Source organism: Ursus maritimus, unplaced genomic scaffold (assembly GCF_017311325.1).
Source record: "Ursus maritimus isolate PB19 unplaced genomic scaffold, ASM1731132v1 scaffold_19, whole genome shotgun sequence".
NCBI lineage: Eukaryota > Metazoa > Chordata > Mammalia > Carnivora > Ursidae > Ursus > Ursus maritimus.
In genome coordinates, this window is record NW_024424341.1 from 56,736,979 (window position 1) to 56,763,423 (window position 26,445).

Genomic DNA, 26,445 nt, shown 5'->3' on the forward strand with positions numbered 1-26,445 from the left:
CTGCCCACGGGGCCTGTCCCTGTGCTGTAATAAAACCAGCTTATTGCACCAAAGACATCTTGGGAATTTTTTCTTGGTCCTCAGCGCCAAACCCCAACATTTTCCTACATCGGCCTGGTCCTAATGTCTGGCTCTCTCTACACCTACACGTAACAATTATTAAAGTATGTGTGTGAAAGATTGTGTCCAAGATTGGGACACAAGGCGTTGACACAGGGAGGTAAGGAGGACTAGGTTTTATAGACTTCTGATGTTCACTCCCCTCCGAGTGTAGAGTATCTTGCCTCACTCCCCACCCACCAAGGCCCACGATCTACAGTACTGGCCATGGGTGCTGGGAAGCCCTTGGAAGAGAGGGAGCAGAGGCAGCTCTGGGTGTGCAAAGACCCTTTGGGGGCCAGGATGGATGCAGAGAGTGGGCTATGTAGGGCAAGAACTGGGCTGAAGCAGGGCTGAGAGGAGACAGAGGAGAGAGACAGGGCAGAGCTGGGGACAGGAGGACAGGGCTTGAGTTTGATGGGCTTTGGGGGGAAAGGGGTACAGTGCCGAGGGATCTGGCCTAGTGACTGGATGTACAGTGGGGCTGTCCCAAAGGTGTGGAAGTAGAGGAGGCATGGGTTAGCGGGGGCAAGAGGTTAAACTCAGTGTATGATGAGGTGGAAAAAATCTCTCAGGTCAGAGAAACCCGCCAGGTCACTGGGGGCCCGGATGGCTGCGTCTTGGAAAATGAAAAGGGCCCAGGGCAGGGATTCCTGGTGAAGACCCTAGAGTCCCTGAGTTGCATCATTGGAGATGACAGCTAATGGCTTGTTCTTTGGCATTTATTTCAAAATTGCAGCAAGACAGAAAAAAAAACAAAACAAAAAAAACCAAACCAACAGCAGCACCGGGAGATCCGGTCTGAGAACGGAAAGATGCGGAGTCGGGGCCAAAGTGCATCCCTGACCCCGCAACACGGAGCCCAGATCCCCCGAGATCTGAGAGGCGGGGCTAGGGGCCCGGACGCCTGGGTCCGGCTCTTATGGCTTCGGGAGTGTAGAGACCACGTGGGGGCGCCAGAGACCCAGGCGTCCCGGCAGCCTCCCGGCCTTTTCTTTCATATTGCACTTGAGGTGAGTCGTTGGTAGGGAGGCGAGGGTCCGGCGGGGACTAGATGCCGTGGGTGGGTGGGTGGGTCCTAGGAGAGGTAGGGCCGAGTCCTTAGCGTTACACCGGGAGCATCCACTCGTGGGCTCCTGCTCCGTACTGCGGGACAACAGAGGCCGGGCGTGAGAGGAAGGCCACACTGCAACTCCCAGCAAGCCTGGGGGCGTCCCGGGCTCAACGGCTGCGGATTTGCGCCCCAGGAGCTCATGGGAAACGTAGTCCACTTCCCGGAAGCCGGCTGACAACCGTAGGGAAGGGGCACCATGGCCAAGTGGGCGCAGAGGCTTAAGGGAGGAGTTCTGCAAAAGGGAGAAGGGGTTCTGCAAAGAGTCACTGGAAGGCCTGGAAGGTTTTGGGGGGAGCGGGATCGTTTTCAGCTGAGACGTCTCGGAATGTGACGAGACGAGGTGTTCTAGGTCCCCGTGTACAGGACTTGAGGGAAGCTCACAGGAAAAGCGGTTCTAGGTCGAGTGCCGGGAAAGGAGTCCAGAGGTTCTCAGGAAAGATAACTCGTCGGAGATGAATGGAAACACCTCCAGGGCTTATGAGACCAGATATTCCTGGGCCACACACGGGGACCAGGATCTGGGGGCTTGTGGAAGATTTCTCAGGCCAAAGGGAAAGCCGGGGGCTCCAGGGGCTCCGCTTGGGGGCTTCTGGCCCAAAGTCCCACAGGCCCCTGGGCAGGGGTCCCCACCGCAAGGACACGCAGGAGCCACAGAGGGGGAGGGAAAGGGATTCCTCAAGTCAGCGTTCAGAGGCTCCCAGGAAAGGAGATGACTCAGTCTGGGGCCCATGGGCCCATGGCAAGAGCCGTTCTTGGCTCTTGGGACTGTGGGGCAGCAGGGCTCCCAGTGCAGGGGCTCCTGGGACATGAACCTCCCCGGGGAACAAACATCCAGCCCCCTTCCCAGCCAGTGCACCTCACCTGGATCGCCTTCAGCTCCTTCAGAAAGCGGAGGATAAGCTCAGGCCCGTTTTCCATGGTGGGAATGTGCAAGTGCTGGAGGAGACAGCGGCGTGAGGACCAGGAACCCCCTTTTTCCCTCCCATCTCCAACGGCAGCCCACCTCACCTTGCCTTGGTACAGGATCTGGTGCACAGGGCAGACCTGGCAAGCGGTGCCCGAGCCAAAGACTTCCCGAACGCGGCCCTCCTCCAGCGCCCGCAACAACTCCTTCATGGTGACCTTGCGCTCTGCGACCCGGAACTCACCCTGCCCAGCGACGCACGTGAGCCCAGGGGCGCCCCCTGCCGCAGGGCCCTGCCTCTCCCTCCCTGAGAAGGGTGACAGAGACACCCGAGGAGACAGACACCCGAGGAGACAGACACCCAGAGAGAAGGGGCAGAGATGTGCTAGCGTGCCACAGCCCCCTCCAGAGCCCCCTAAGTTCTGGCCCCCGACACAGCAGTTCCCCATCATTCCAGCCACCCCCACACACGGCGCCCTCACCCAGGTCCTAGCCAGGTCCAGCAGACTCTGTCTGACCACTCCAGGCAGGATGACACCGTCCAGCGAGGGGGTCACCAGTTCCAGCACTGGGTCAAGTGTAAGGGCTGGGGGGTTACCTCACGCCCTCAGGCACACCCTCCCATCTTCTTAGGAGCCACCCCAACCCCCCGCCCCCGTGAGACTGGCACTTCCCCCGGGGGGGCGGGGGGTCACGGGAGGGCTCACCCCCATCCTCGTGGGTCCAGTAGATGAAGATGTTCATGGTGCCCACCTCGGTGAGCTGGTGGTCGGGCCCATACAGCCAGAGCACCTGCTCGCAGCCCCTCTTTTTCGCCTCCTGCTGCACCAACACGGTGGGCCCATAGTTCCTGGCAGAGAGCAGATGGTTGACCAGGACACCGTCTCCTTCCTGAGACACTCACTGGAGGGGGCACTGCCCCCTCGGTGAGCAATGCCCCAGCCATTTCCATCACAGCACCGGCTGCTCTGGATCCCGGGACTCCCACTAGCCTGGGAGCCCCTGGAAAGCAGGGCCTGGACCTGATTCATCTGCGTCCCTAGCTTCGCCCAGCACAGGGCCTGGCCCTCAGACCACCTCACAAGATAGGAGTGTGGAAAGGACCCTAATGAAGCTCCCGGCTGGGGCCGCACTTGCTATCCCAACACACCCTCCCCCCACCTTCTGCCTGGACCACCTCGGTGGCGGGGGGCCCTCCCTGGCCTGCTGAGCTGAGGTCCCTGGTGACAGATTTACACGGGAAGCCCCCACAGGGGATGGTGGTCACTGGAGGCCCAGGGGACCATGAGAGCTGTGCATGGGGGTGGGGGTGGGGGGTACTGGCCGAGCCTGGGTGTTCAGGGGAGGCTACCTGGGGGAAGAGACCAATGAACTAAGGATAAACTGCATTTCTAGAGGCTTCCCAGGAGGCCAATCCTGTTTTCTCCACTGATTTTCACCCTACCCCTTCCAAATTCCGAGCCAATGTGTCCACAGCGCTTAGCACAGACCCTCTCCACTTAAGCGCCCCGTCCCCCGCAGTGCCAACATCCCAGCCCCACGGGCAAGCAGAGCTGTCCCCAGTCATGTGAAACAAGACGGGAAGGACAACTGACATCCAAAGACACAAATCCACACCCAAAGCACGACAGCCAGTGTCTCGGACATCCAGCGTCCCGGACACGTAGGGTTGGGGGAGGGACTACTGGAGGGATGACTTACCCCCCCAGCTTGTAGTCACCGACCCCACCTATCCAGGCCCTGATGAAGGCTGGGTCGGCCAGGAGGGAGACGGGGTCCACGGCGTCTCCGGGGAAGTATGCGCCCACGGGGCACAGAATGACAAACAGGAGCGCTTGCGAGGAACGGGAGACGCCTAGCGAGGGCTGCAGTGGGCAGAAGGGGGCATCAGGGACCCAGGAGTCCGGGCCCTCAGCCCCTCCCCCCCCTCTTCCCTGAAGTCCCCAGCCCCGCCCTCCCACCCTCATCCCCCCACTCCCGGAGTCAGGGAGTCAGGCCCACCTCGTTCCCAATGAGCACAGGCCGGATGTACAGGCTGCTGCTGTTGCCCTCGGGGACCCAGTCCTTGTCCACTTCCACCAGCCGGCGGATACACTCGAGCAACTCGCCCTTGTCAAAACTCTGGGCAGGAATCCCACGAGTCGACCCCTCGCCCCTGCCCTCACCCCAGCCCGCACCCTGCTCCCCCCCCAGGGGGCCAGCCAGGGCCCCTCACCGGCAGGCAGAGGCGCAGGGCCGAGCGCAGCATCCGGTCCATGTTGAGCCAGGGTCGGAAGAGGCGCACGCGCTGGTCGCTGCCTTTGAACGCCTTCATGCCCTCAAAGAGCTGCGGGGACAGGTGGGTGGGTGACCGAGCTCAGACACCCCCCGGGGGAAGCCACAAGACACATCGAGAGATCCCAACACAGTGCCTGATACACAAGGATTCAGACACAGCTGCAGAGACAGAGCCGAGGAGAGACCAACCCGCTGAGCTCAGAGAGGAAGAAAAGGGGAAAGAGAGACGACAGAGGGGCACCAGAAACAGCCGGAGACCCACAGACGGAGGGGCCGAGAGATCGCCCTGCTTCAGCCCCTTCTGTGTTACTGACCCGATTTCTCAGGAACAGTGATGGCGTGCAAGTTCTGTTTTTAAAGATTCCTTGCGTTCCTGAGAAGCACTGAACTTGCTGTGGATGAAACACTGCAAAGTCCAGGATTTGCTTCAAAATCTCACAGGAAGGGGGGCATGGAGATGGGAGTCCAGAAGGAACGAGAGGGTGACCCACAGGGACTACTGATGAAGCAGGGCGGGGGGGGGGGTCCTTATATATCATTCTGTTTCTGTGTTTGAAATTTCCCATAATAAAAACTTAAAATTTTTTTTAAAGTCATCTCTACTCCCTACGTGGGGCTCCAACTGATGACGCCGAGATGAAGTCACATGTTCCACTGCCTGAGCCAGCCAGGCGCCCCAAAACATTTTTTAAGGTACAGAAAAACAAACAAACAAAAAAAACCAACACAAAGTTGATCCGCACCCCCAGCCTTTTGTTGACCTTGGCCTTCGAGGCCTCACAGGATCTGGCTCCTCTTATCTCAGCCTCCTGAGCTGACACTGCAAACTGGTTACTGGGGCTGAAATATGTTCATCCGAATTCTTGTCACCACTGAAGCGTCCTCAGGAAGACTCTACTTTCAGCCACAGCTTTCAGTCCTAACCTGAATGCCTCCTGGATATTTTCCCTTAAAGGCCACTCACCAAGGCCTGCAAAGCCCATCTCCTGCTGAGCCCCCACAGGGGGACAGCCCCTGGCCTACCTGGTCACCTGGCCAAACCTCTGGGCGCCATGCTCAGCCCTCCCTTCCCTGCTCTTGTCCAGCCTGCCAGTGCCTCGTGTCCCTGAATCCCTTTGGCCCTCCTGTTCCTCCCCCTGGCTCCAGCCCCAGCTCAGGCCTCCTGGCCTCCAGCTCATCCTCCACCGGGTCTGCGGGGTCTCACTACACCCAGAGCGGACCCTGCTCCATGCCTACTCAGAGCGCTCCATGGCTCCCAGCACCCTTCACAGGGTGCCAATCCCTCGGCCCCTCTGTGGCCCTGACGACATTCTCAGCCTCCTCTGCCAATTCCCCTGATATGCCAGGCTCTTTGTACTGGCTGCTTCCTCTCCCGCTAACACCCTAAGCTTCCCTCTGCCGGAAGGGACCCTACTTCCTTTCAAGTTAGAGGTAGGATCGGTGCCTCTTCTGGCTCTGATGACGCCTCAGCTGCTTCCTTCAGAGCATGACCCCATGGGGCTGTAACAAAAACATGGGGTTTTTGAGTGGAAGAACGGGGTCTGCTCTTCTTGGGGACCCTGGCATCACCCAGCACGGGGCCTGGAACACGAGGGACCTCAGGGAACACATGTTGAGCAAGAAGAAACACACAGTGGGGCACCTAGGTGGCGCAGCGGTTAAGTGTCTGCCTTTGGCTCAGGGTGTGATCCCGGTGTTATGGGATCGAGCCCCATATCAGGCTCCTCCGCTACGAGCCTGCTTCTTCCTCTCCCACTCCCCCTGCTTGTGTTCCCTCTCTCGCTGGCTGTCTGTCTCTCTGTCGAATGAATAAATAAATAAAATCTTTGAAAAAAAAAAAAAAGAAAAAGAAGAAACACACGGAGAGCAAGCCCAGGGCGGTGGACCTGGCAAGCGACTCAGCAAGAGGGAAGAGATGCAGAGAGAGGGGGAGAGAGGGCAGCGGCCGTGCCTGCATCGAGTAGTGGAGGCCGGAGCAGGCGGGGTGCAGCGTGAGGTTCTGGAAGGGCTGGATACGGGGCTGGCCCCAGCCCTCCTCCTCCTTCCATTCCACCATCAGCATGTGGTCAGTGAATGTCTTCCCAAACACCAGGGGCTTGCTGGGGTCAGGCTTCTGATGAGGCTCCTGCGTCATTTCCAGCTGCAGGTCTGCAGCCTGAGAAAAGACAGGGGAGCCGGGTATCCTGAAATCTGGTGGCAACCGCAAACTGAAAAACTACAACTCCCATGAACCTCTGGGGCTAAGACCCAAAGAGAAGAGAGACCTGTAGCCCCAGAGGCTTCTGGGACATGCAGTATCAAATCTCTCCCACAACCTTATGGCGGACTATTAGGACCCCATTGCCAACCACCTTCACCTTTGGACCCTGGACCCTTTCGGAGATGCCCAAATCCAGCTGCCGGCCCCTTCCTCAAACCTAAGAGTCCTGGCCCCCAGCCCCCTCCTCCCTCAGGCCCAATAGTCCTGGCCCTAGCCCCCTCCTTGAGATCTAGAAGTACATTTCCCTCCATTCACCTTGAAGTTGGATGAGGCATATCTTCTGGGGCCACACAGAAGCCAAGAGACAGGGAGGAGTTTTCGGGCCCAAATCTGGGAGTGGGGACAGAAGTAAGAAAGGTGGTGAGGCCAGGAAAGGTAAGAGAGAGCAGGGGACCCTGGTGCCTGCTTTGCCACCATGCACTTGGGAGGTCCCTCTGGCCTGCTCTGTCCGAGGCCTAGTGCATTCTAGACGGACCATGTGGCCCTGGACAAATCTGCTCCCCTGTCAGGTCAGCACCTCGTGGGAGGGAATCCTGAAGGAGGCCAAGTCCCCTCCCTGTCCTCACAAGGACAATCCCTAGAAAGGGCTGAATCAGCTCCCATTCCCTCCATGCCAGGGCAAAGTCAAACACAGGCACCTCCCACCCCTCGGAACTTTGGCCCCAGCCCTGAGATCAGCTCAGACAGAAGACGGCGAGGCAAAGTGAGCAGGTAAGTGAAGGTCTCCCTAGGGGACCCAAATCCTGATAAGAATTAGAAAAGTGAGGAACCTAGAGGCCATACTTCCCCAGAACCCAGAAGCTGGGCCCCCGTCCCCCTCCTCCCTCAGACCTAGGAGTCTAAGCCCCCAGCCCACTCCTCCCTCAGATCCAGGAGTCCGGACCCCCGTCCCCTCCTCCCCCAGACCCAGGAATCCAGGCCCTCAGGCCCACCATCCCTCAGACCCAGGAGAGCCAGTCCCCAGCCCCTCCTCCCTCAGACCTAGGAGTCCAGACCCCCAGCCCCCTCCTCCCTCAGACCCAGGAGTCCAGGACCCCAGCCCCTTCTCTCTCAGATCCAGGAGTCCAAGTCTTTATTCTTTCAGGATATTAGACCAACTGGGCTCAGATTACCTAAGCTCCCAACCCCATGCCTCGGCAGGAAAGCAGTTGGGTCATGAGGTTGGTGCAGACGGAACAGCCTCGCCTGTTCCTGCCCTGTGAGCTGGCTGAGCGGACACCCATCCGTGAGAACGAACATGAGTGCCAGCAGTCACTGGTCAGTAGGTGAGTCATGGGGAGATGGGGGCTGTGGGGCATGAAGTCTGAGGAGTGGTTCCAGATAGTGCGGGGCCCAAGGGGTTCTGGGCTGATCAGCGTGTGGGTCCGAGGCATGGCCTCTAGGTGGCGCTGTGTAGCCCACGAAAGTCTGTGGCTATGCTGCTTCTGTCCAGGAGGGAACAGGACACCCACAGCAGAGAGAAAGGAGAGACACCCAGAGGGGAGACAGCCAGTATCTGGGCAGGAGAGCAGTGCTCAGAAGGAGCCAGAATGGAAAAAATAAAATAAAAGAGAGGGAAAGGCAAGAAGGAGAAAACAAATAGACACAGAAATAGAAAACAAAACCGAGGGTGTGCCTGGCTGGCTCAGTAAGAAGAGTAGGTGATTCTTGATCTCGGGGTCTTGAGTTTGAGCCCCGTGTTGGGTGGAGAGATTACTTAGAAATAAAATCTTAATAAAAAAAACCCAAAAAACTGAGGAGAACAGAAATCAAGAACACAAGATGCCAAAATAGATAAGATCATAAAGAGAGACTGATATGAGAGACAGATAGGGAGATAAACTCAGGCAAAGTAAAGTCTGGAGAAATCCAGGAAAATGCCCAGGGTGAGATATGGAGAGGCTGCGGGGGGGGGGGGGGAAGTAAATAGACAAAAACCAGACTTCAGGTGACAGCACAAAGTGAAAGGAGACCCAGAGAAAGGAGGAAACACAAAGAGACAGAACTATGCCAACACCTGGAGAGAAACTGACTCAGGGATGCTTGGAGACAGAGTATATCCAGGAGATAGAGAAGGGAGAGGCAGAAAAACACACCCACGGGGCAGAGAGGAGTCGGGCAGTGTCCAGGTTGTAAATCAGCACTGGCCATCAAGACCCTCTTGCCCTGAGAGAAGCTGCCTTCATCCTTCCAGGACATTTCTGTAGGGGCAGGGGGTCTCACCTCAGCTCAGGGAAAGTGCTCCGCCATCTGACACCCCAAGCCATGGGGATTGGGCCCAAGGGATGGTAGATGGGTTACTGGGACAAAGAGCGTGAAAAGCCTGGGGCTGAATTAAGAAACAAGGAAAGGGGGGGAGGGGCACAGAGCAGGGCTCTGAAATGTGATGGAGTCTTTCCCGCATCTCATTACAGCCTAGGACGATCCCCAGCACAATCCATCCTCTCAGCGGGGCCCAGGAAGGTCCCATCAAAGCCCAGGACTGTCTTTGTCATAGCTCAGCACCGTCCTTCATGCTTCAGGACTGCCCCCCCATCACAGCCCAGGAAGGGTCCCTCGTAATGCAGTGCTGTCCTTTGTCTCAGCCAGGGACTGTCCCTATCACAGCCCCAAACAGTCCCAGTCAAAGCCCCAAATTGTCCTTGTCGTGGCCCAGGACCGATCCCATCACATGTAGAACTGTCCCATGATAGCTCGGGACTCGCCCATCTCAGACCTAGACTGCCCGATGGCAGCTCCAGACTGTCCACCATCACAACCCCAAACTGTCCCTGCCACTGCCCCGGACTCTCCCACCACAGCCCAGGAGTGGCACCATGAGAGCCCAGATGGTCCCAGTGATGGCCCAGCATCAGTCACCCCAAGAGTCGGAACAGTAACACTGTGCCCTGCTCTCCATCGGGCTGGGGGAGGAGTCCCAGACAGGGTCAGGGGCAGAACTGGATGCCAACACCACTTTTCCCAGGGTGATGCTGCCGCTGAGCAGGGCTGTGAAGATCCCTTCCGAGAGCTGTTAGCGTTTCCTTCCTCGCTGAGGAACTCTGTGCTGTAAAAGCCCACTCTCCACAACTCTGCTGGTTGACCTCTTCTGGGTAAGAATGGACAGGGAGATCTGTCTCTGTGACAGTGGGAAGCTGGCTCCCTTTCCAAAAGCCCTGATGCCCAGCTTCGGAGAAGAGCTTGCAGGGACACTCCACATGCATCTTAACTTTTATTTCCAAGAAAACGGGGCCTTGGGTCCAATTCCCAGTCCAGACCTGAGATCTGTGCCTTCATCCTACCCGCACCCCCAGAAGTTCGGGGTGTCTTACCCCGGCGCCTCCACAGGCTGGCTGTTCTCCCCTCCTTAACCCCTCACCCACCGCAGCCCGGTGCCAGTCCCATTAACCGTACCCTCTTCCGTGTTTCCCTCGTACCTCCCGTTGGCGGCCCCGTCCCACCAACTACCGCCCTCCACCTCCCTCGCTCTTAAAGCCTCGTGCTCCTCTCCAAGGGACCCCCTCGGTCCCGGCGTCCCGCAGCGGAACCCGAGCGCCGGGGGCGCGAAGCCGGACGGGTCCGGGAGCTAGTGGTCCACCCGGAAGTGGGCCTCCCAGCCTCCCCACCCCTTCTCCCGTTTCCCCGGCCCGGGGCCGCGAACCCACCTTTGCCAGCGCGGCTGCGGCCATGGTCGGTGCGGCGGGTAACTGTGCCCGCCCGGGGCGCGGCCCGGGGAAAAAGCCGTTCCGGCCCCGCCCTGCCCACGCCCCCTCCCGCGGGAGGGTGGCTTGCCCTAAGCCCCAGGCGGGTCGAGCCGCCCCAATTATAGGGCGCCTGTGGGGAGCTGGGCCCTGGTAGAGAGCGCATGCGCTGGAATCCGCGGGGCTAGGGGAGCCCATGGACTTGCACCCTCCTCCTAACGCCCACCCAGATTCTGTTCCAGCCACACAATTGCTGTGCAAGACTGCACGAAGTTTTTTAAAAAATGCATTTTAATAGATACTGTCACGGAACGCTAACGAGGATAAGCATCGCCAGGTAAGAGCTGAAAGGCCAGGAACAGGAATCTCCGCATGTCTCCATGCCTTAAGCCAAAGCACTGGCTGTTAAGTATCGTAAAGTGTTAAGTGTCGGTGGGTGCATATATCATGTAAGTGAAAAGGGAAAGGGCTTTGGAACAAGGCCTCTGAAGGGGTAGCAGGTAGTGACGGATGAAGGGGTTGCAGTCAACCCGTTTGAATATAGTTTTTCTTTCCAAGGAGAAAACATATGTGTATTCTTTGTAGCTTTTTAAGAGATATAACACACGTGGGGCAGCTGGGTGGGTCAGTCTGTTAGGTATCAGACTCTTCGTTTCCACTCAGGTCATGATCTCAGGGTCCTGAGATCGAGTCCCACACAGCACAGAGTGGCTTGGGATTCTCTCCCTCTCCCTCTGCCTCCCCCCCTCTTCCAAACTCACATACACACACACTCTCTCTCTAAATAAATATCTAAAATAAATAGGGGTGCCTGGGTGCCTTAGTCAGTTAAGCCTCCAGCTCTTGATTTCAGTTCAGGTCACGATCTCGGGGTCAAGAGATTGGGCCCCTCGGCTGGCTCTATACTCAGCACAGAGTCTGCTTGTCTCCCCCCCCCCATCCCGCTTGCACTCTCTCTCAAATAAATATCATTTAAAAAAAGATACAACACACATGGTTCCAGTCCCATCAGTGAGGCCCGAAAAATTTTAATCCACCAACCCATGAGTAAGCCTCTAAGAACAGCCCCTACAGCCCCTAGGGCAAGGTTACCTGGTTTTGCCTCCTTGTGAGTGTCTCCTCAACTACAGGAGCCCCAGGGCCGAGTTAGCTAATTACAGCTCATCAGGATCCCTCTAATCCCTAGCAATTCAAACCTGCATTAGTGCCCCCTATACCGAACTCCTCAGTCACTCTGGCCCCAAATCCTGCTGTGGTCAGAGTCCCCCCAACTCCGGCATCCAGATTACAAGAACCAAAATCTTTTTCCTGTTGAGTCCTCAAACTCCGATTCCTGGGCCACTGCGCCTCCACAATTCTACTCTGGGATATTTTGCCCCCGAATTCTGTCCCCGGGTCACTGTGCCCCAGCCCTAACAGCCACAGACCTCGGGAAGTCCCAGCCCTCCCCCTCTGAGTATCATCCGGTTTTGCTTCCTACTCCCCCAGTCCTCCTCTCCCACCACCGAGCCCAGGGCCCGAGGGGCGTGGCGGCCACGACCGAGCCCTCCCCGCCTCGGCCAATCGGCGATTGCCGCACACACCCCCGCCGCGGCCAATCCGCAGCAGCCAGGCAGCCCCACCCCCTCACTGAGGAGAAGCACCCCGGACTGAGCCCCGCGCCCCTGGAGGAATCCAAGGCCCGCTCTTCCCTAACTGGGGAGTCCACGCCCCCATGTTTCCTCCTCCCCCAAACCCAGGAGTCCAGATCCCAGCCCCTCCTCTCTCTGACCCAGGACTCTCAACCCTAGCTGCTGCTTCCCACAGAACTTCTGGAGCCCGCTACCCTCCTATTCCTCAGCCAGTGAGGTCAAAACTCCTTTCCCTTAAGGACCAAGAATAACAAGGAGGCCCTTTTGTTTCACCTCCACTATTATCTCCTAATACGGTTTAATTTATTCTCCCCTGCGGGCCTTTGTATTAGCAGCGGCGAAGCCAACCAGTAATACTTTTCCCAGGAGCCTGCTGCAAGGCCTGCCGGGAATTGTAGTCCCGCGGGTCGAGGCTACGCGTGGGAACACGTGGGGCTGGGAGTGGGGACGCTGTCTCCACGTGGCAGAACTCAGGGGCAGAAAAAAAATGTCATGACGCCCTCCTCCTCCTGGTTGCAAACTACTTTTATGGGAACTTGCGTGGTGGTTTGGCACATTGTGGAGTTAATGTCTAGAGTTGGGGTCTGCACCTAAGAGGCAGATGATAGAAACCGAAATCTAGGATTTCGGTTAGAATTTCGGATAGAAATTTCGGATAGAAACCGAAATCAGTTTGGGGTGGGAGTCCTAATCAGGAAGACCCGAGTGGAAATGTGGGAAATCAGGAAGGGATGATGGGGGGCTCCACGGGGGTGCCTGGAATGGCCTTGCGTCCAAACCCCAGCTCTGCACCCCCGGTCACAAGCAGCTCAATCCCGGTGCAGAAGTTGGCTTCGGAGGCCAGGAACACGGCAGCAGCCCCCACGTCAGCTGGCTGGCCCATGTGGCCCAGGGGCTGGAGACAGACCAGGGGAAAAGGAGACCAAGTGAAGCACCGGGTCTGACTGCCACTCCCTAAGCCACTCCCATGGCACCTGGATCTGGCCCCCACTCATACCTGGGCCAATGTGCCCTGTAGGACTGTGGCAGTGGGGTCAGGTGTTGAGGCTGCCAGCTCCTCCCACAGTGGGGTCCAGATGTTTCCTGGGGAAATACTGTGGGAAGGGAGAAGGGGGATCAGGGAATTGTGCCACAAACGTGGCCTCTTAGGCTCACTCCCAGCCTTCTCAGCCCACTTTGAGCTGCTTACCAGTTGACCCGGACGCCATATTGACTCTCGTCCAGGGCCAAGGCTTTGGTCATGGCTGTTACTGCCCCCTGTGGAAGATGATGTGGAGAGAAAGTTTAGTCCAGGGAAGACGAGTTTCCTCCTGTTCTCTCCTCCAACCAGAGCATGTCAAGCTGGAGCATCAGAATGGGGTGGTCACGCCTTCCCTGCTGGCCTCCGTGGGATGCGCTAGCCTCTGCTTCTTGGGAGACACTAGGCGCATAACAACATGCCACAGATTGTCATACCTCGGAGCTGAGGTACCTGGAGGGCCTGGTAGAGAGTGAAGGAAGGGGCAGGGTACCTTGGTGGCCACATAAGGAACTGCCTGGACCTGGCCAATGGCCCCCACCAGACTGGAGATGTTGATAATGTTCCCCTTGCTCTTCCGCAGGTGGGGGAGGGCAAGCTGGGGAGACAGAAGGCAAAGTCAGTCACCCGAGCCCCTGGGTTCCCCGAGCCACACTGAAACACATCCTGATGCCTGGGCCAATGGCCATTGCCCTGGTATGTTCACTAGTGGATCTCAGTGCCTTGTAGAGACAGCATTCTAGAACTCCAGAGAACACCTTCACTGGTTTGCCCCAGGGTCTCTGGGTCTGCTTAAGCAGTCGTCTCTCCATATCTGGAAGGCATTTTTCTCTAGGGCTCCTCCACTACCTCTCTCTCTCCTTCCCTCCCTTTTTGTCCGTCCCCCTCCCCCACTCCCTCCCCACACCACTCCCATCCTCTCCCCCTCTCTCTACGTCTCTGTCTCCCCACTCTGGGTCTTTGTATGTTACTCAAACTCATGTCCAAATCAAGATAGGAAAATGCAAGATGGCTGCCCTATTTTGCAAAAATGGGAGGAAGCTCTTTTATCCATGAGGGGAAGACCGTATCTCTGAATTTTAGGGAAAACTCTGTGGCCAGAATGTGATGTGGGAGACCTTCATGAAATGCACCCGTTTTTACCAACTTCTCCCCTACAACTCTCTGGCTCCCCGGAGTTCCCTAAACTAATTCTTTTTCCCTCTCCTCCCTTCCTCTGTCTCTCAGCTCTTTCACTACACATGACCTTGAATAAATTCAAATTCTATCCTTCCCCTCCGATTCCTTTGACAGCTGAGCTGGCCGGGCAAGACCTGTTCCGGCTGCTAAAGATTAATGAGTGTAAGCATGTTCCCTTAAGTGGTTCCCAGAGTGGGAATCTAAATTAGCTCCCTCTCTGGGTCACCCCATCAGCTCTTTCAGACTTTCTCCACTCCCTCAAAAACAGCCTCCACCTTTTCTGAGGAGCGTATCTTCAAACATACCCTGAGTGTTCCAATCTCAGGGCCTTTGCACTTACAGTTCCCTCTGGACTTACTTTTCCTCTGATACGCATGGGACTCTCTCCTAGGGTGACCAGCCATTCTGGTTTGCCCAGGACTGAAGTGTTTCTGAGGACATGGGACATTCAGTCCACCTTCAGGGCTAACCTGGGACAGTCCTGAGTAAACCTAGTCCCTCAACAATTTCAAATCTTGTTCAAATGTCACCTTCTCAATGAGGCCAACCCTGACCATCCTATTTATTTATTTAAAGATTTATTTATTTGAGGGGCACCTGGGTGGCACAGCGGTTAAGCGTCTGCCTTCGGCTCAGGGCGTGATCCCAGCGTTATGGGATCGAGTCCCACATCAGGCTCCTCTGCTATGAGCCTGATTCTTCCTCTCCCACTCCCCCTGCTTGTGTTCCCTCTCGCACTGGCTGTCTCTATCTCTGTCGAATAAATAAATAAAATCTTAAAAAAAAAAAGATTTATTTATTTGAGAAAGAGAGGGAGGGGGAGAGAGAGAGAGAGAATGCAGGGGGAGGGGCAGAGGGAGAGAGAGAAGCAGACTCCCCGCTGAGCGCGGGGGTGGGATGGGGGGACTCACCACCCAGGCGCCTCTGACTGAGCCACCCAGGCGCCTCTGACTATCCTATTTAAACCTGCAACCTGCCTACCCCTGGGTCCTCATCCCTATTCCTGATTCCTTTTCTCTGTAACACAGCACCTGCGTCCGACATGCCATATCTAATTATGTCATATCAAACTTACTTATTTGCTTATTCTCTGTCTCTCCCACCAGAATGCAAAAATTCTGCACTGGGTGTTATACGCAACTAATGAATCATCGAGCCTTACATCGGAAACCGGGGATGTACTGTATGGTGACTAACATAATATAATTAAAAAATCATTAAAAAAAAAAGAATGCAAAAATTCATGAGGGATGGTTGCAATTTCTTACTTTGTTTCACCCCCGGGATTCAGGGGTCTGTCATGTAATAGGTGCTCAATAAATATCTTCTGAATAAATGAATGAATTTATTGAATTTATCAATTTTTTAAAGATTTTATTTATTTATTTGAGAGAGAGCACAGAAGGAGAAGCAGACTCTCCGCTGAGCAGAGAGCCCGATGCGGGGCTCGATCCCAGAACCCCAGAGAGATCATGACCTGAGCCGAAGGCAGACGCTTCACTGACTAAGCCACCCAGGCGCCCCTAAATTTATCTATTATGTGCCTGGCCCTGTTGTCAGCTCTTCACACAGATTAATCCTCAGGACAACCCTAGAAGGGACTGTCCCTAGCTCCTTTCTCCAGGTGAGGAGACTGAGCAGGTGACCGGTGCTCCGAGGGTCCTGGGACAACTGTCAGGGCCAGTATTTGCACCCCGCAGTGAGCAGTCAGAGACCAAAGCCCACAACGAAAAAAAAGAATTTGTGACAACTCTAAGTCTTAAGAACTTTAAGATGATTTGAGCATGAGTGCCATGATATGTGGGCCCTGGGGGGGAGATTCGAATCCTCCATCCTCTCCCCAGGGACCTGACTCCCTCCTCCACCCCCCATTCCTTTCTCTCCTCTCTCTCATTGGCCTTGAAACCCTCCCTCCCTCAGCCCTGGCCTTGCCCATCCCCTCCCCCAGGCCCCGCCCCTGCCTCTTTCTTTCCTAAACCTTCGCACTCCCGCCCAGCTGTTTAACTCCCTTCCCAGCGTGAGGTCCCTAAGGGCTGCACAACGTGGGTCGTTCGCCACCCTTGTCCCAGCACTGGGCACGCAACTAGCACTGAACAAATATTNTATTGCCCACTGCGCATCTCCTCCCTCATATAAATACCCCTCATTCCCCCATTGTCTTCTCTAGCCTGTATCCCAAACTCCAGCTTGCGTGGCGATCCACCAAAGACCCAGAGATTCTGATTCAGGAGGTCTGGGCTGGGGCCCCGGAATCGATATTTTAAGAGTTCCAAGGGATGATGGTGGTGGTGGTGACATTGACGATAGTTTTTTTTTTTTTAAAGACTTTATTTACTTATTTGAGTGTGCAAGAGAGAGAGGGCACGGAGCCGAGGGTGAGGGGCAGAGGGAGAGGGAGAAGCAGACTCCCCGCTTAGCGGGGAGCCTGACTGGGGGGGGGGGAGGCCTTGATCCCAGGACCCTGAGCTAATGACCTGAGCCGAAGGCAGACGCTTAACCCACGAAGCCACCCAGGCGCCCCGAACATGTGACCCTAGATCTCGTGGTCATGAGTTTAAGCCCCACGTTGGGTGTGGAAATTACTAAAAATGACATCTGGGGGCATCTGGGTGGCTCAGTTGGTTGGGCGTCTACCTTTGGCTGAGGTCGTGATCCCGGGGTCCTGGAATGGAGCCCCCCCCATCATCGGGCCCCCTGTTTGGTGGGGAGTCTGCTTCTCCCTCTCCCTCTGCCCCTCCCCCCACCTCGGCTCATGCACACTGTCTCTCAAGTAAATAAATAAAATCTTAAAAAAAAAGGGGGGGGTTGCATGCTCTACCGACTGAGCGAGCCAGGCACCCCATGCAACTTATTTTTTAAATTAAACACTGTCTCGCTCTCCCTCGTTTCTTGGGTGGGGAATAACTGCGAGGTGCATGTTTCTCTCCGACTCTCAGTTCGCCCAGGGGATGGCGCCCCACTTGCCCCAGTGGTAACTTGCTGCCCCTGCGTGTCCAGAACTACTACCGACCCCGACAGCAGCACTTTGTGGGATCGCCCACCATGCATCCCACGCTCCAGTGCTCACCCAGGGTCGGCTTGTGGAGAAGCCCCACTAACACAGGTGCAGCCATGGCAGTGTGGTGGTGGTAAGAATTCTAATAATCTGGGGACGCCTCGGTGACTCAGTCGGGTAAGCGGCTGCCTTCGGCTCAGGGCACGATCCCAGAGTCCTGAGATCGAGTCCCGCATCAGTGGGGAGCCTGCTTCTCCCTCTGCCTGCCTCTCCGAGCCTGGCTTGTGTGCTCTCTCTCCGAAATAAATAAATCTTTAAAAAAAATCGTTCTCATAATCTGAATAAAAAGGTGTCTAGATTACCCAAGACCACGGTATCACTGTTAACCTTACTGTGACTGCGTGAGAGAACGTTCTCATTTTTAGGAAATATTCCCCAAAGTACGGAGGGGTGAATGGACATTATGCCTGCAATTTACCCTCAAACCGAGAGGCAGAAAAATAAAGCAAACAGGGTAAAATATTAACAATGAGGAGTCTAGGAATACAGGAGTTCTCCGTCCTATTCTGACAAGATTTTGTGAGTCTTAAATTATGTCAGTAATTATAAGTAAACATGCAAATCCATTGGTAGTATTTATGAAGTTCCTACTGATGAAATTATAGGATGTCTCAGTAAGGGATGGCAGGAAGCAATGGAGAGAACAATTTAATAAAACGCTTCTAATTGCTAAGCTGGAGGTGGAGACAGGAGAGAGTGTCTCCTGTTCTTTTTTTTTTTTTTTAAGATTTTATTTATTTATTTGACAGAGATAGAGACAGCCAGCGAGAGAGGGAACACAGCAGGTGCAGTGGGAGAGGAAGAAGCAGGATCATAGTGGAAGAGCCTGATGTGGGGCTCGATGCCATAACGCCGGGATCACGCCCTGAGCCGAAGGCAGGCGCTTAACCGCTGTGCCGCCCAGGCGCCCCGTGTCTCCTGTTCTTAAAACACACCTGCTAGTTAGTGCCCCCAGGACATTTCCACACTCTTTTTTGGTAAATGAAACATCCTGTGGCCTACTTCTCTACTTCTTTTCCTCCCACTCAGGGGTCAGCTCAAACCTCACCTTTTGCCTTCTACTTCTGCCAGGCTTCATTTGCCCAATGTCTATTTCGTGAGCTCAACCTGCGTTAGGTAGATTGGCCATAGGAGACAGGATGGGGCAATGTGTACGATAAGCAATAAAACGTACAGAGAGTCAACTCTGTGCCAGGCATGTTCTAAGGGCTTCATGGATAGTTTACTCATTCGAGTCTCAGGAAGAACCCTGTGAATTAGGAGCTATGATTAGCCTCATTTTTCAAAAGCAGGAGAAAACCAAGGGGCAGAGAGCTTGAGTCACTCGCCATGTTTGCCGGTAGGGGGCGGCAGAGAGCTCAGGCCTGTCTGGGCAGGACCCTTTACTCCTACGCGAGGCTTTTGTACCAGCCGCTCACCCACGACAGAGTCAGGTAGTCCTTAGGGAGAGGTGGGGACTGGGATATCATGGAGAGTCGTGCCATACTTAGCGGACTGTCGCCCTGCCCTGTGGGTTCAGTTTGCCAACCTTTCAAGAGAAACCAGAGATCTCATTGTTGATGAGAAATCTCTTTTTAAATGCCGGGCACGGGGGCGCCTGCGTGGTTCAGTGGGTGAAGCATCTTCCTTCGGCTCAGGTCATGATCTCAGGGTGCTGGGATCGAGCCCCACGACGGGCTCCCTGCTCAGCGGGAAGCCTACTTCTCCCTCTCCCTCTGCCTGCTGCTCCCCCTGCTTGTGCTCTCTCTCTGTGTCAAATAAATAAATAAAATCTTAAAAAAAAATAAATAAATGCTGGGCACTGAGAGAGAGATTATGTATATAATTACACACATATCCCCTTTCTGGGCTGTAGAATGTATCTTAACGTATGGAGGTGCCAGTAGAGCTGAACACAAGTGAGGAATAGGAGCGAGGGTTCACAGGTGGTGCAAGGGCACCCAGCTGCCCAGAAACATTTCACCTGGATCTCAGGTAAGACCTCAAAGACAGCGCCTGAGCTTCCTCACACGGGTGACCAACCCCCCCGCCCCGCCCACTCCCGGGGCTCCTCTCTTCTCTGTCTACACCGGCTTTTCAGACCTAATCTAGCCTCAGGATGGTGAGCTCCCAGCTGATGACTCCAGACCTCTCCCCTCACCTCAGACCCAAGAATTCCAAGTGGACGCGGGCTGGGCACCCCACCCCCACCCGCACTCAAAAGGTCTCCCAGTCCACCTGCTCCTCCCCAGGCTTCCCCGTGGCCATGGATGGGAACTCAGTCCTGCGGCCAGTTGCTGGCGGTAGGGGTGGGGGGAAAATAAACCAAAACCCCCATTCCTTTCTTTCTCGAGTCCACCCCCCCCCCACGTCTAGTCTACAAGGAAATCCTGACAATTCTACCTTAAAAATGGATCCGGAGTGGGAACATTTCTCACCAAATCCACAGCCACCTGCCTGGTGGGATTCAATTCACCGCCTGCCTGGACGACCCTGGGCGCGTTGCCTCAGCCCTCGCCCGCGCCTGTTTCCCACGCGGCCGCCGGAGGGCGCCGGTTCCCACTTACGGCGGCTCACTTCGTTGGCTCCAGGACCAAGCCCAAAAGCAAAGTCCTCTCTGCGGTCCTTTCGTCATGGCCAGATATGATCCAGGTCCTTTCATCCCGTTTCTGCCCTCATCTCCTGCCCTCTCCCCCTTACCCTGCCTGCTTCAGTCACACTGGCCTCTGGCTGTTCACCCTACATTCGGACCAGTCCCCACCCCAGGGCCTTTGCACAGGCTGTTCTCTGCTGGACCACTCTGTCCCACACGTATCCTGAGGTCTGACTCAAATATCACCTCTCAGAGTAGCCTTCTGATCACCTCCACCCTGTCCCAAAGAGTACATAAATACTCTTAAAAAAAAAAAACCCAAACAAAATAAAACCTCATCTGGTAAAGATACATACTAAATTACTTACATGTAAAGTATGTCTGAGATTTACTTTAAAATACTCCAACAAAAGGGGCGCGTGGGTGGCTCGGTTGAGCATCAGACTCTTGATTTTGGCTGGGATCATGATCTCGGGGTCGGGTCATAATCTCAGGGTCGTAAAATCGAGCCCCTTGTGAGGCTCCGTGGTCAGCAGGGAGTCTGCTTCTCTCCTTCCCCCTCTGCCTTTCCCCCACCCTCTAAAATAAATAAACAAATCTTTTAAAAAACAAAATACTCCAGCAAAAAGAAAGAAAGAGAAAAGGAAAGGAAAGGAGAAGAGAGAAAAGAAAAGAAAAGAAAAGAAAAAAGGAAAAAAAAGTGAGGGGGTCCACAGGAAGAATGACAGAATGTTGATAATGATTGCTGGGGGGTGGGCACGTGGAATTCGGTACACAATCTCCCTGCTTTTCTGCATGCTTGCAAAATGTCAAAATAAAAAATTTTATAGGGGCGCCTGGTGGCTCCATCGGTTCAGCGTCTGACTCTTGATCTCAACTCAGGTCTCAATCTCAGGGTCATGAGTTCAAGCCCCTCGTTGGGCTCCACACTGGGCATGGAGCCTATTAAAAAAAAAAAGTTTTCTACCACAGTATTTACACTGTGCATCACTCTTGTGCCCGGCATTTATCACTCACTGACATTAGCTTCTGTTTACTTGCTCACGGCCTGTCTCCCCCACTAGCGTGTCAGTTGCCCAAGGACAGGGACGTTTGTCCCCTGCTGGATGCACACCGCTGGTACTAAGCAAATATTTGTTGAATGGATTAAAATGTGCTCTGATGAAAATAAACAAGTTGTTACAGAGAATAAATATGTATATGGGTGCGCACTGGGTGCCACAGAAGCAAGGATGACTGGGAAGGAGAGGCTGTCTGAAAGGAGGTGGCATTTTTTTTTTATATTCTTTTTTTTTTTAAGATTTTATTTATTTATGTGACAGAGATAGAGACAGCCAGCGAGAGAGGGAACACAAGCAGGGGGAGTGGGAGAGGAAGAAGCAGGCTCACAGCGGAGGAGCCTGATGTGGGGCTCGATCCCATAACTCCGGGATCACGCCCTGAGCCGAAGGCAGACGCTTAACCGCTGTGCCACCCAGGCGCCCCAGGAGGTGGCATTTGAATGAAGACAGTAAGTAGGAGGACTTTACAGGAAGATTCTGAGGGCAGGATGGTAAAAGGTCTTTGTTCCCCAGAGCTGTTCACAGGTGGCAACGCTGTAACTGCCTATCACTCACTCCCTGCCTCAACCTCTTCCCCCCTGTTCCTAACATGCCCCAACACGAGCAGCACACCACTCTGGAAGGTTCTGGAAAGTCCCCAAGGGCACTGGGCTGGGTAGCCACACAATTAGCTTTGGCTGGATGTAGGGATTGGCCCCCACCTACTTGCTACAAAGAACGGAGTCCTTTTGAAGCAAGATCAAACAGGGCAGAGGCAACATTCTGCTCTGAGAAAAAGTGGGTCTGACAATCTCACTGTCAGGAGGCCCCCCGGCCTGGCAGCCGGGGCCACGGTCCTCACCTTGGTCAGGGTGTATGTCCCCAGCAGGTTCAGCTCCAGCAGCTGCCTAAAGCCCTGGGCAGAGGTCTCCTCGGGCCACTGTGGAGGCGGATCTAGGAGTGGGGGACAGAGAGGCAGAGAGAATGAGGGAGTGACCCAGAGAACAGGGAAGGAATAGGGCTATGGCGGGGAGGGGGCACTGGGGGGGGGGAGACAAGAGGGTCAGGGATCATGAAAAGGAAGGGAGGTTGTATAACAGTGAATCGAAAAGCCACCTCAGGCCAGAAGGCCTGGGTTCCAATATGAGCCCCTGCCACTTCCTGGCTGTGTGACTCTGGGCAAGTCACTATGCCTCTCTGTGCCTCAGTCTCCGTATCTATAGAAGGAGGATGACGCTTTCCTCTTGGGCTTAGAAGTTTCCCAAATCTGGGGGCGCCTGCGTGGCCCAGTCGATAGAGCATCTAAAGCTTGATCTCAGGTCTTGTTCTCAGGATTGTGAGTTTAAGCCCTGTGTTGGGCATGGAACCTACTCAGAAAAAAAAAAAAAAAAAAGGAAATTTCCCAAGTCAGAGCACCTGGCTATCTGGGTCGGTGGAGCAAGTGGCTCTTGATCTTCGGGTTGTGAGTTCAAATCCTCATGTTGGGTGTAGAGATTACTTAAAAATAAAATCTTATACTATATGTTGGCTAATTGAATTTAAATTTAAAAAATTGTTTAAATAAAATCTTAAAAAGAATTTTTTTTCATGAGTCAGTATTTGTGCCTGACAGTCCCATAATGTATTTGTAAAATAAATAGGAGGAATTGATGGGAGGGGAGGGGTAATGGTTAGAGGGACTGAAAAATCAATGTTCAGGAGAAAAGGAGTGGAAAAGATAGGGGAATAAGAACAAGGAGAAGAGACAGGCAGTGGGAGGAGCGCACCCTGAATGTTCCAAAGGCTTTAGGAGAGAAGGGGAGGAAGAAAACAAGATGGCGGCCAGAAAGTTGAGGGAATCTTGGATTGTTCTTCTCCAGGGACACAGGGCCTGTGGCCTGGCTTCCTTTAGGGATCTGCTCAAACATCTTCAGAGAATCTGCCCTGGATCCTTTGTTGAAAATAGCCCCTGCCGTTTTGTAGACCCTAAACAGCTTCCCCCCCCTTTCCTTTCCTTTCCTTTCCTTTCCTTTCCTTTCCTTTCCTTTCCTTTCTTTAAAGTAAGCTCTACGCCCAACGTGGGCCTCGAACTCACAACCCCAAGTTCAAGAGTGGCAGTCTCCACTGACTGAGCCAGCTGGGTGCCCTGACTTTATTTTTCTTCATAGCCTATATCACCACCAAACATACTGGTGTATAGAGTCGATCCTATTATTCAAGGCAGTTAAGGTCTATAAAATTCCAGTGAATACTGAATTAGTGAATTTTCCTCCATTGCTCCCAGGGGAAATAGGTACCTATTAACTAATAGTATGTAAATATAATGGACTAAATCTGTCTCCCGCACCCCCCAAATTCATATGTTGAAATCCTAACGTTCAGAGTGATGACATTTGGAGGTGAGGTCTGTGGGAGGGGCTTTTTAAGTCTCGAGGGTGGACCCCCTCATGAATGGGCTTAGTGCACTTAGAAATGAGAGCCCAGAGATCCTCTAGTCCCTTCCACCCTGTGAGGACACAGCAAGAAGGAGGCCCTCACCAGACACGAATCTCCTGGCACCTTGATCTTGGGCTTCCCAGCCTCCAAAACTGTGAGAGATAAATGTTTGTTTGAGCCCTCCCTGTCTGTGGCATTTCTGTTCTAGCAGCCCAAACAGACTAAGATATGGATATGGATGGACAGATAGACACATGTATATAAATATATGTCTACGGATACTTGCATATCAGATTAGACTCTTAAATCCTCAACACAACTCTGGGAGACTCTATTTTATTTATTTTGCAAACAAGGAAGCACGGCTCAGGCTCAGAGGTGTTGAGCGATTAGCTGGAGGCCGCCAGAGTTCGGATGCGGACCCATCCAGCGGGCCCCAGGGCATCTCCATCCTCTGAAACCAGAGCACAGAGCTACGCTCGCCTCGTTCGAACGACCTCCACTGAGAGCAGGTGTTTCAGGCAACTGGGATTTTTCTCGCTGCTCCCGCTCCATGCAAATCCACAAACACCCGGAAAGCAGTGAGTACAGAGGCTGGGGTTACTAAAAAAATCTGTTGGTCAGCTAGCTGGTGATTTCATGAATACGGAAACCACGAATGGGGTTGTCTCTTTCTGTACTTGAGAACGTGAATCCCAGGAAGAATGTTTCTGTCTCTTTCGTTCGCTGCTCACTCCCCAGTCCCAAGGAAAGAACTTGGGACATAGTAAGCGCTCAGTAAAGACCTCTTGAATGTACAAAGACCACGGAGAGAAAGGATGAACTAGTATTCGCCATCTCTTTGATCCTTACAACAATATAAGAAGGAGAATGCAGCCCAGAGAGGGTGAGCCACTTGCTTAAAGTTGCCCAGCCAATAAGTGGATGGGGGGGTATAGGAGGGGTCGTAGAGGGGGGCGTCTCTCTTATCACGGCCTTGCCGTGTGACTTCAGTGCAGACAGTTCACCTCTCTGAGCCCTGGTTTACCAGCATGAGAACTTCTTAGGAAGGGTAGTCATTAAGCTGATGGCATTTTCCCTTCAAAGTCACCACACTAAGACCTATAAACCGCACGCATGAGGATCTTGTCATCGTCATCAGCAAAGAGAAGGGCCATCCACGTCACTTCATGGATCAGAAAATTGAGACCACAAGACTTCCGGAAGCTGTTCACCCGATAGTTCTGGTAATTATGAGGCTGACTAGTACTCACAACCACTCTGTAATGATGATGATTATTATCATCATTCCCATTCTAGAAATACAGGAACTGAAGCACGGAGAGGGGAGGGCACGGGCCTGGGGGCACCTGGCGGGACGGAAAGGAGTCAGGACGTAAGCCCAGGGGCCAGATTCCAGAGCTGTACTGTCCCATCCAAGGGAACGGAGAAGGGGATGGGGAAGACAAGGCGAAACTGAGGTGGGAGGAGGAAGGGATGGGAAGCCAGGAGGTGGGTTGACAGCAGCGGAGAATGGCCTGTGGGCCTCACAACTCACGGTAGCCAGCGTTGTTGACCACACAATCTAGGCGGCCGAAACGTCGGATGGTCTCAGAAATGAGGGCCTGGGGACAAAGACATCTTGTAAGCGAGCAGTGCGGGAACCCAGCCTTGAGGAGCCTGGACTCCCCAAAGCAAGGTCGGGAGGGGGAAGCTGGATCATAGCTGAGGGGACAAGAACTACGGGCAGTGGGGGACACCCCAAATCACCAAGTATGGCAGGAGAAGAGAAGACAGAAAGCCAGAGGTGCCAGAGACCAGAGGGCTGGTTATATTCACACTGCAGATACCTGGGGTCAGGGTCGGGGTAGAGGGCAGGGGGCAGGGGGTGCACATCAGAGAGACAGTTCCAGAAGGAAAGGGTTAGAAACCCAGAAACAAGAGAGGAAAACTCTTCCAGAAAGAGATCCACTGTGAGGGATTTTTTTTGTTCCAATCTCTGTGACAGGTGTGACAAGAGCCTTGAAGTAGTGAGAGATAAAGGAGAACCTTCCCAGGAGACCCAGAACCTGGCCAGCAGGGAAAGCCTGGAAAGAAGGCTGAGCCTAAGCTTTTAGGACCAGGCAGGGACGAGGATAGCTCACCCTCACATCTTCCTCCCGAGTCACATCACAGAGGAGAAAGACAGTTCCAGCAAGCTCCTGCTCCAGGGCCCGGCCCCGGGACTCTGCAGGGAGACAAGGGCTGGGGGCCTGGACTCCTGGGTCTGAGGGAGGAGGGGCTGGGGGCCTGGACTCCTGGGTCTGAGGGAGGAGGGGCTGGGGGCCTGGACTCCTGGGTCTGAGGGAGGACAGGGCTGGGGGCCAGGACTCTTGAGTATGAGGGAGGAGAGGCTGGGGGTGAGGACTGAGGGACACCCACTCACCATCTTTGTCACAGATAACCACTTGGGCCCCACTTTGCACTGAGAATGGAAATAACAGGTTACCGCAGCACAGACCTTGGCAAAGGTCTCTGCTGCCCTCTTGTGGCCACCGGGAGTGGGGGCCCATCTTCCTAAACGCTCCCCTCGTGACCCCAAAGTCTCATGATGATCCTCCAGAGCAAAGGGCAGAAAACTTGACCCATATTCTCTTTGGCCGCTCCAGGTGCCTGCTGGGGTTCCTGAGCCCCCCATCCCTAGGTTCCAGAATAATCCCTAAACCTGCAACTGCCATTCCCTAACCACTCATTTTGTAGATACAGTAACCGAGACCCACAGAGAGGGAGTAACCATTTTTGGAGACCTGCCAAGCTCAGGCCCCAGGCTTATACTGCCTAGCCCTTCATTAGCATCGCAAATTGCGTTTTTATGAGAATCTTGGCTCCAGTACTGAAGATCCCACACCCACGAGTTCCCAGGGTCCCTCTTCTCCTAGTCTCCAATATTCCTGAGCAGCCAGACCCCTACTCACCGAAGGCTCTCACGATCCCGGCTCCGATGCCTCGCCCGCCCCCGGTCACAACCACCACCTTCCCGGCATAGCGCGTTCCCGTTGCCATGCTGCTTCTGTCTGTCTCTCCCTGTTACTCGCTCTGGGCTTCTTTCCACCTCCAAAGTCGGGTGAGGCGGTGGAGCCGAACCATTAAATAGGGGCTGGATCCTGGAAGCCCGGCCCTGGGGGGGCGTTGCCAGGAAGGCCAGAAGCTATGAAGGTTGGCCCGGCCCCTCCTCCCTCAGACCCAGGAGTACTGCCCCCCCCC

General features: G+C 54.5%; 2 protein-coding genes across 2 annotated transcripts in view; both read right to left on the reverse strand.

Moving 5' to 3' along the window:
• Window positions 1-805: 805 nt before the first annotated feature.
• Window positions 806-10,600, reverse strand: BCAT2 (branched chain amino acid transaminase 2). The gene is made up of 11 exons (XM_040634276.1): window positions 10,278-10,600; window positions 6,910-6,984; window positions 6,346-6,549; window positions 4,333-4,443; window positions 4,119-4,238; window positions 3,819-3,982; window positions 2,825-2,967; window positions 2,600-2,685; window positions 2,222-2,362; window positions 2,075-2,149; window positions 806-1,245 (listed from the first exon to the last, which is right to left on the reverse strand). Exons 1-11 carry the CDS (start codon window positions 10,509-10,511, stop codon window positions 1,207-1,209), a joined length of 1,392 nt encoding a protein of 463 aa, XP_040490210.1. The 5' UTR covers window positions 10,512-10,600; the 3' UTR covers window positions 806-1,206.
• Window positions 10,601-12,451: 1,851 nt separating this feature from the next.
• Window positions 12,452-26,445, reverse strand: part of HSD17B14 (hydroxysteroid 17-beta dehydrogenase 14) — a 14,216-nt gene continuing 222 nt past the window's right edge. Inside the window, exons 2-10 of the mRNA XM_008684517.2 lie at window positions 26,157-26,359; window positions 25,628-25,666; window positions 25,347-25,429; window positions 24,761-24,827; window positions 21,671-21,762; window positions 13,456-13,560; window positions 13,134-13,201; window positions 12,942-13,038; window positions 12,452-12,839 (exon numbers count right to left, since the gene is read on the reverse strand). Coding sequence (XP_008682739.1) covers window positions 12,666-12,839; window positions 12,942-13,038; window positions 13,134-13,201; window positions 13,456-13,560; window positions 21,671-21,762; window positions 24,761-24,827; window positions 25,347-25,429; window positions 25,628-25,666; window positions 26,157-26,244 — 813 coding nt within the window. The 5' untranslated portion in view covers window positions 26,245-26,359 and the 3' untranslated portion in view covers window positions 12,452-12,665. The remainder of the gene's footprint in view (window positions 12,840-12,941; window positions 13,039-13,133; window positions 13,202-13,455; window positions 13,561-21,670; window positions 21,763-24,760; window positions 24,828-25,346; window positions 25,430-25,627; window positions 25,667-26,156; window positions 26,360-26,445) is intronic.

Coding starts and splice junctions, on each gene's coding strand:
- BCAT2 (XM_040634276.1), bottom strand. CDS start 10,511: ATGGGCTCCCCTAGCCCCGCGGATTCCAGCGCATGCGCTCTCTACCAG. Junction 6,985..10,277: donor CCGCAGCCGCGCTGGCAAAG/GTGGGTTCGCGG, acceptor CCCCACTCCCAG/ATTTGGGCCCGAAAACTCCT. Junction 1,246..2,074: donor AGGAGCTGAAGGCGATCCAG/GTGAGGTGCACT, acceptor GTTGTCCCGCAG/TACGGAGCAGGAGCCCACGA.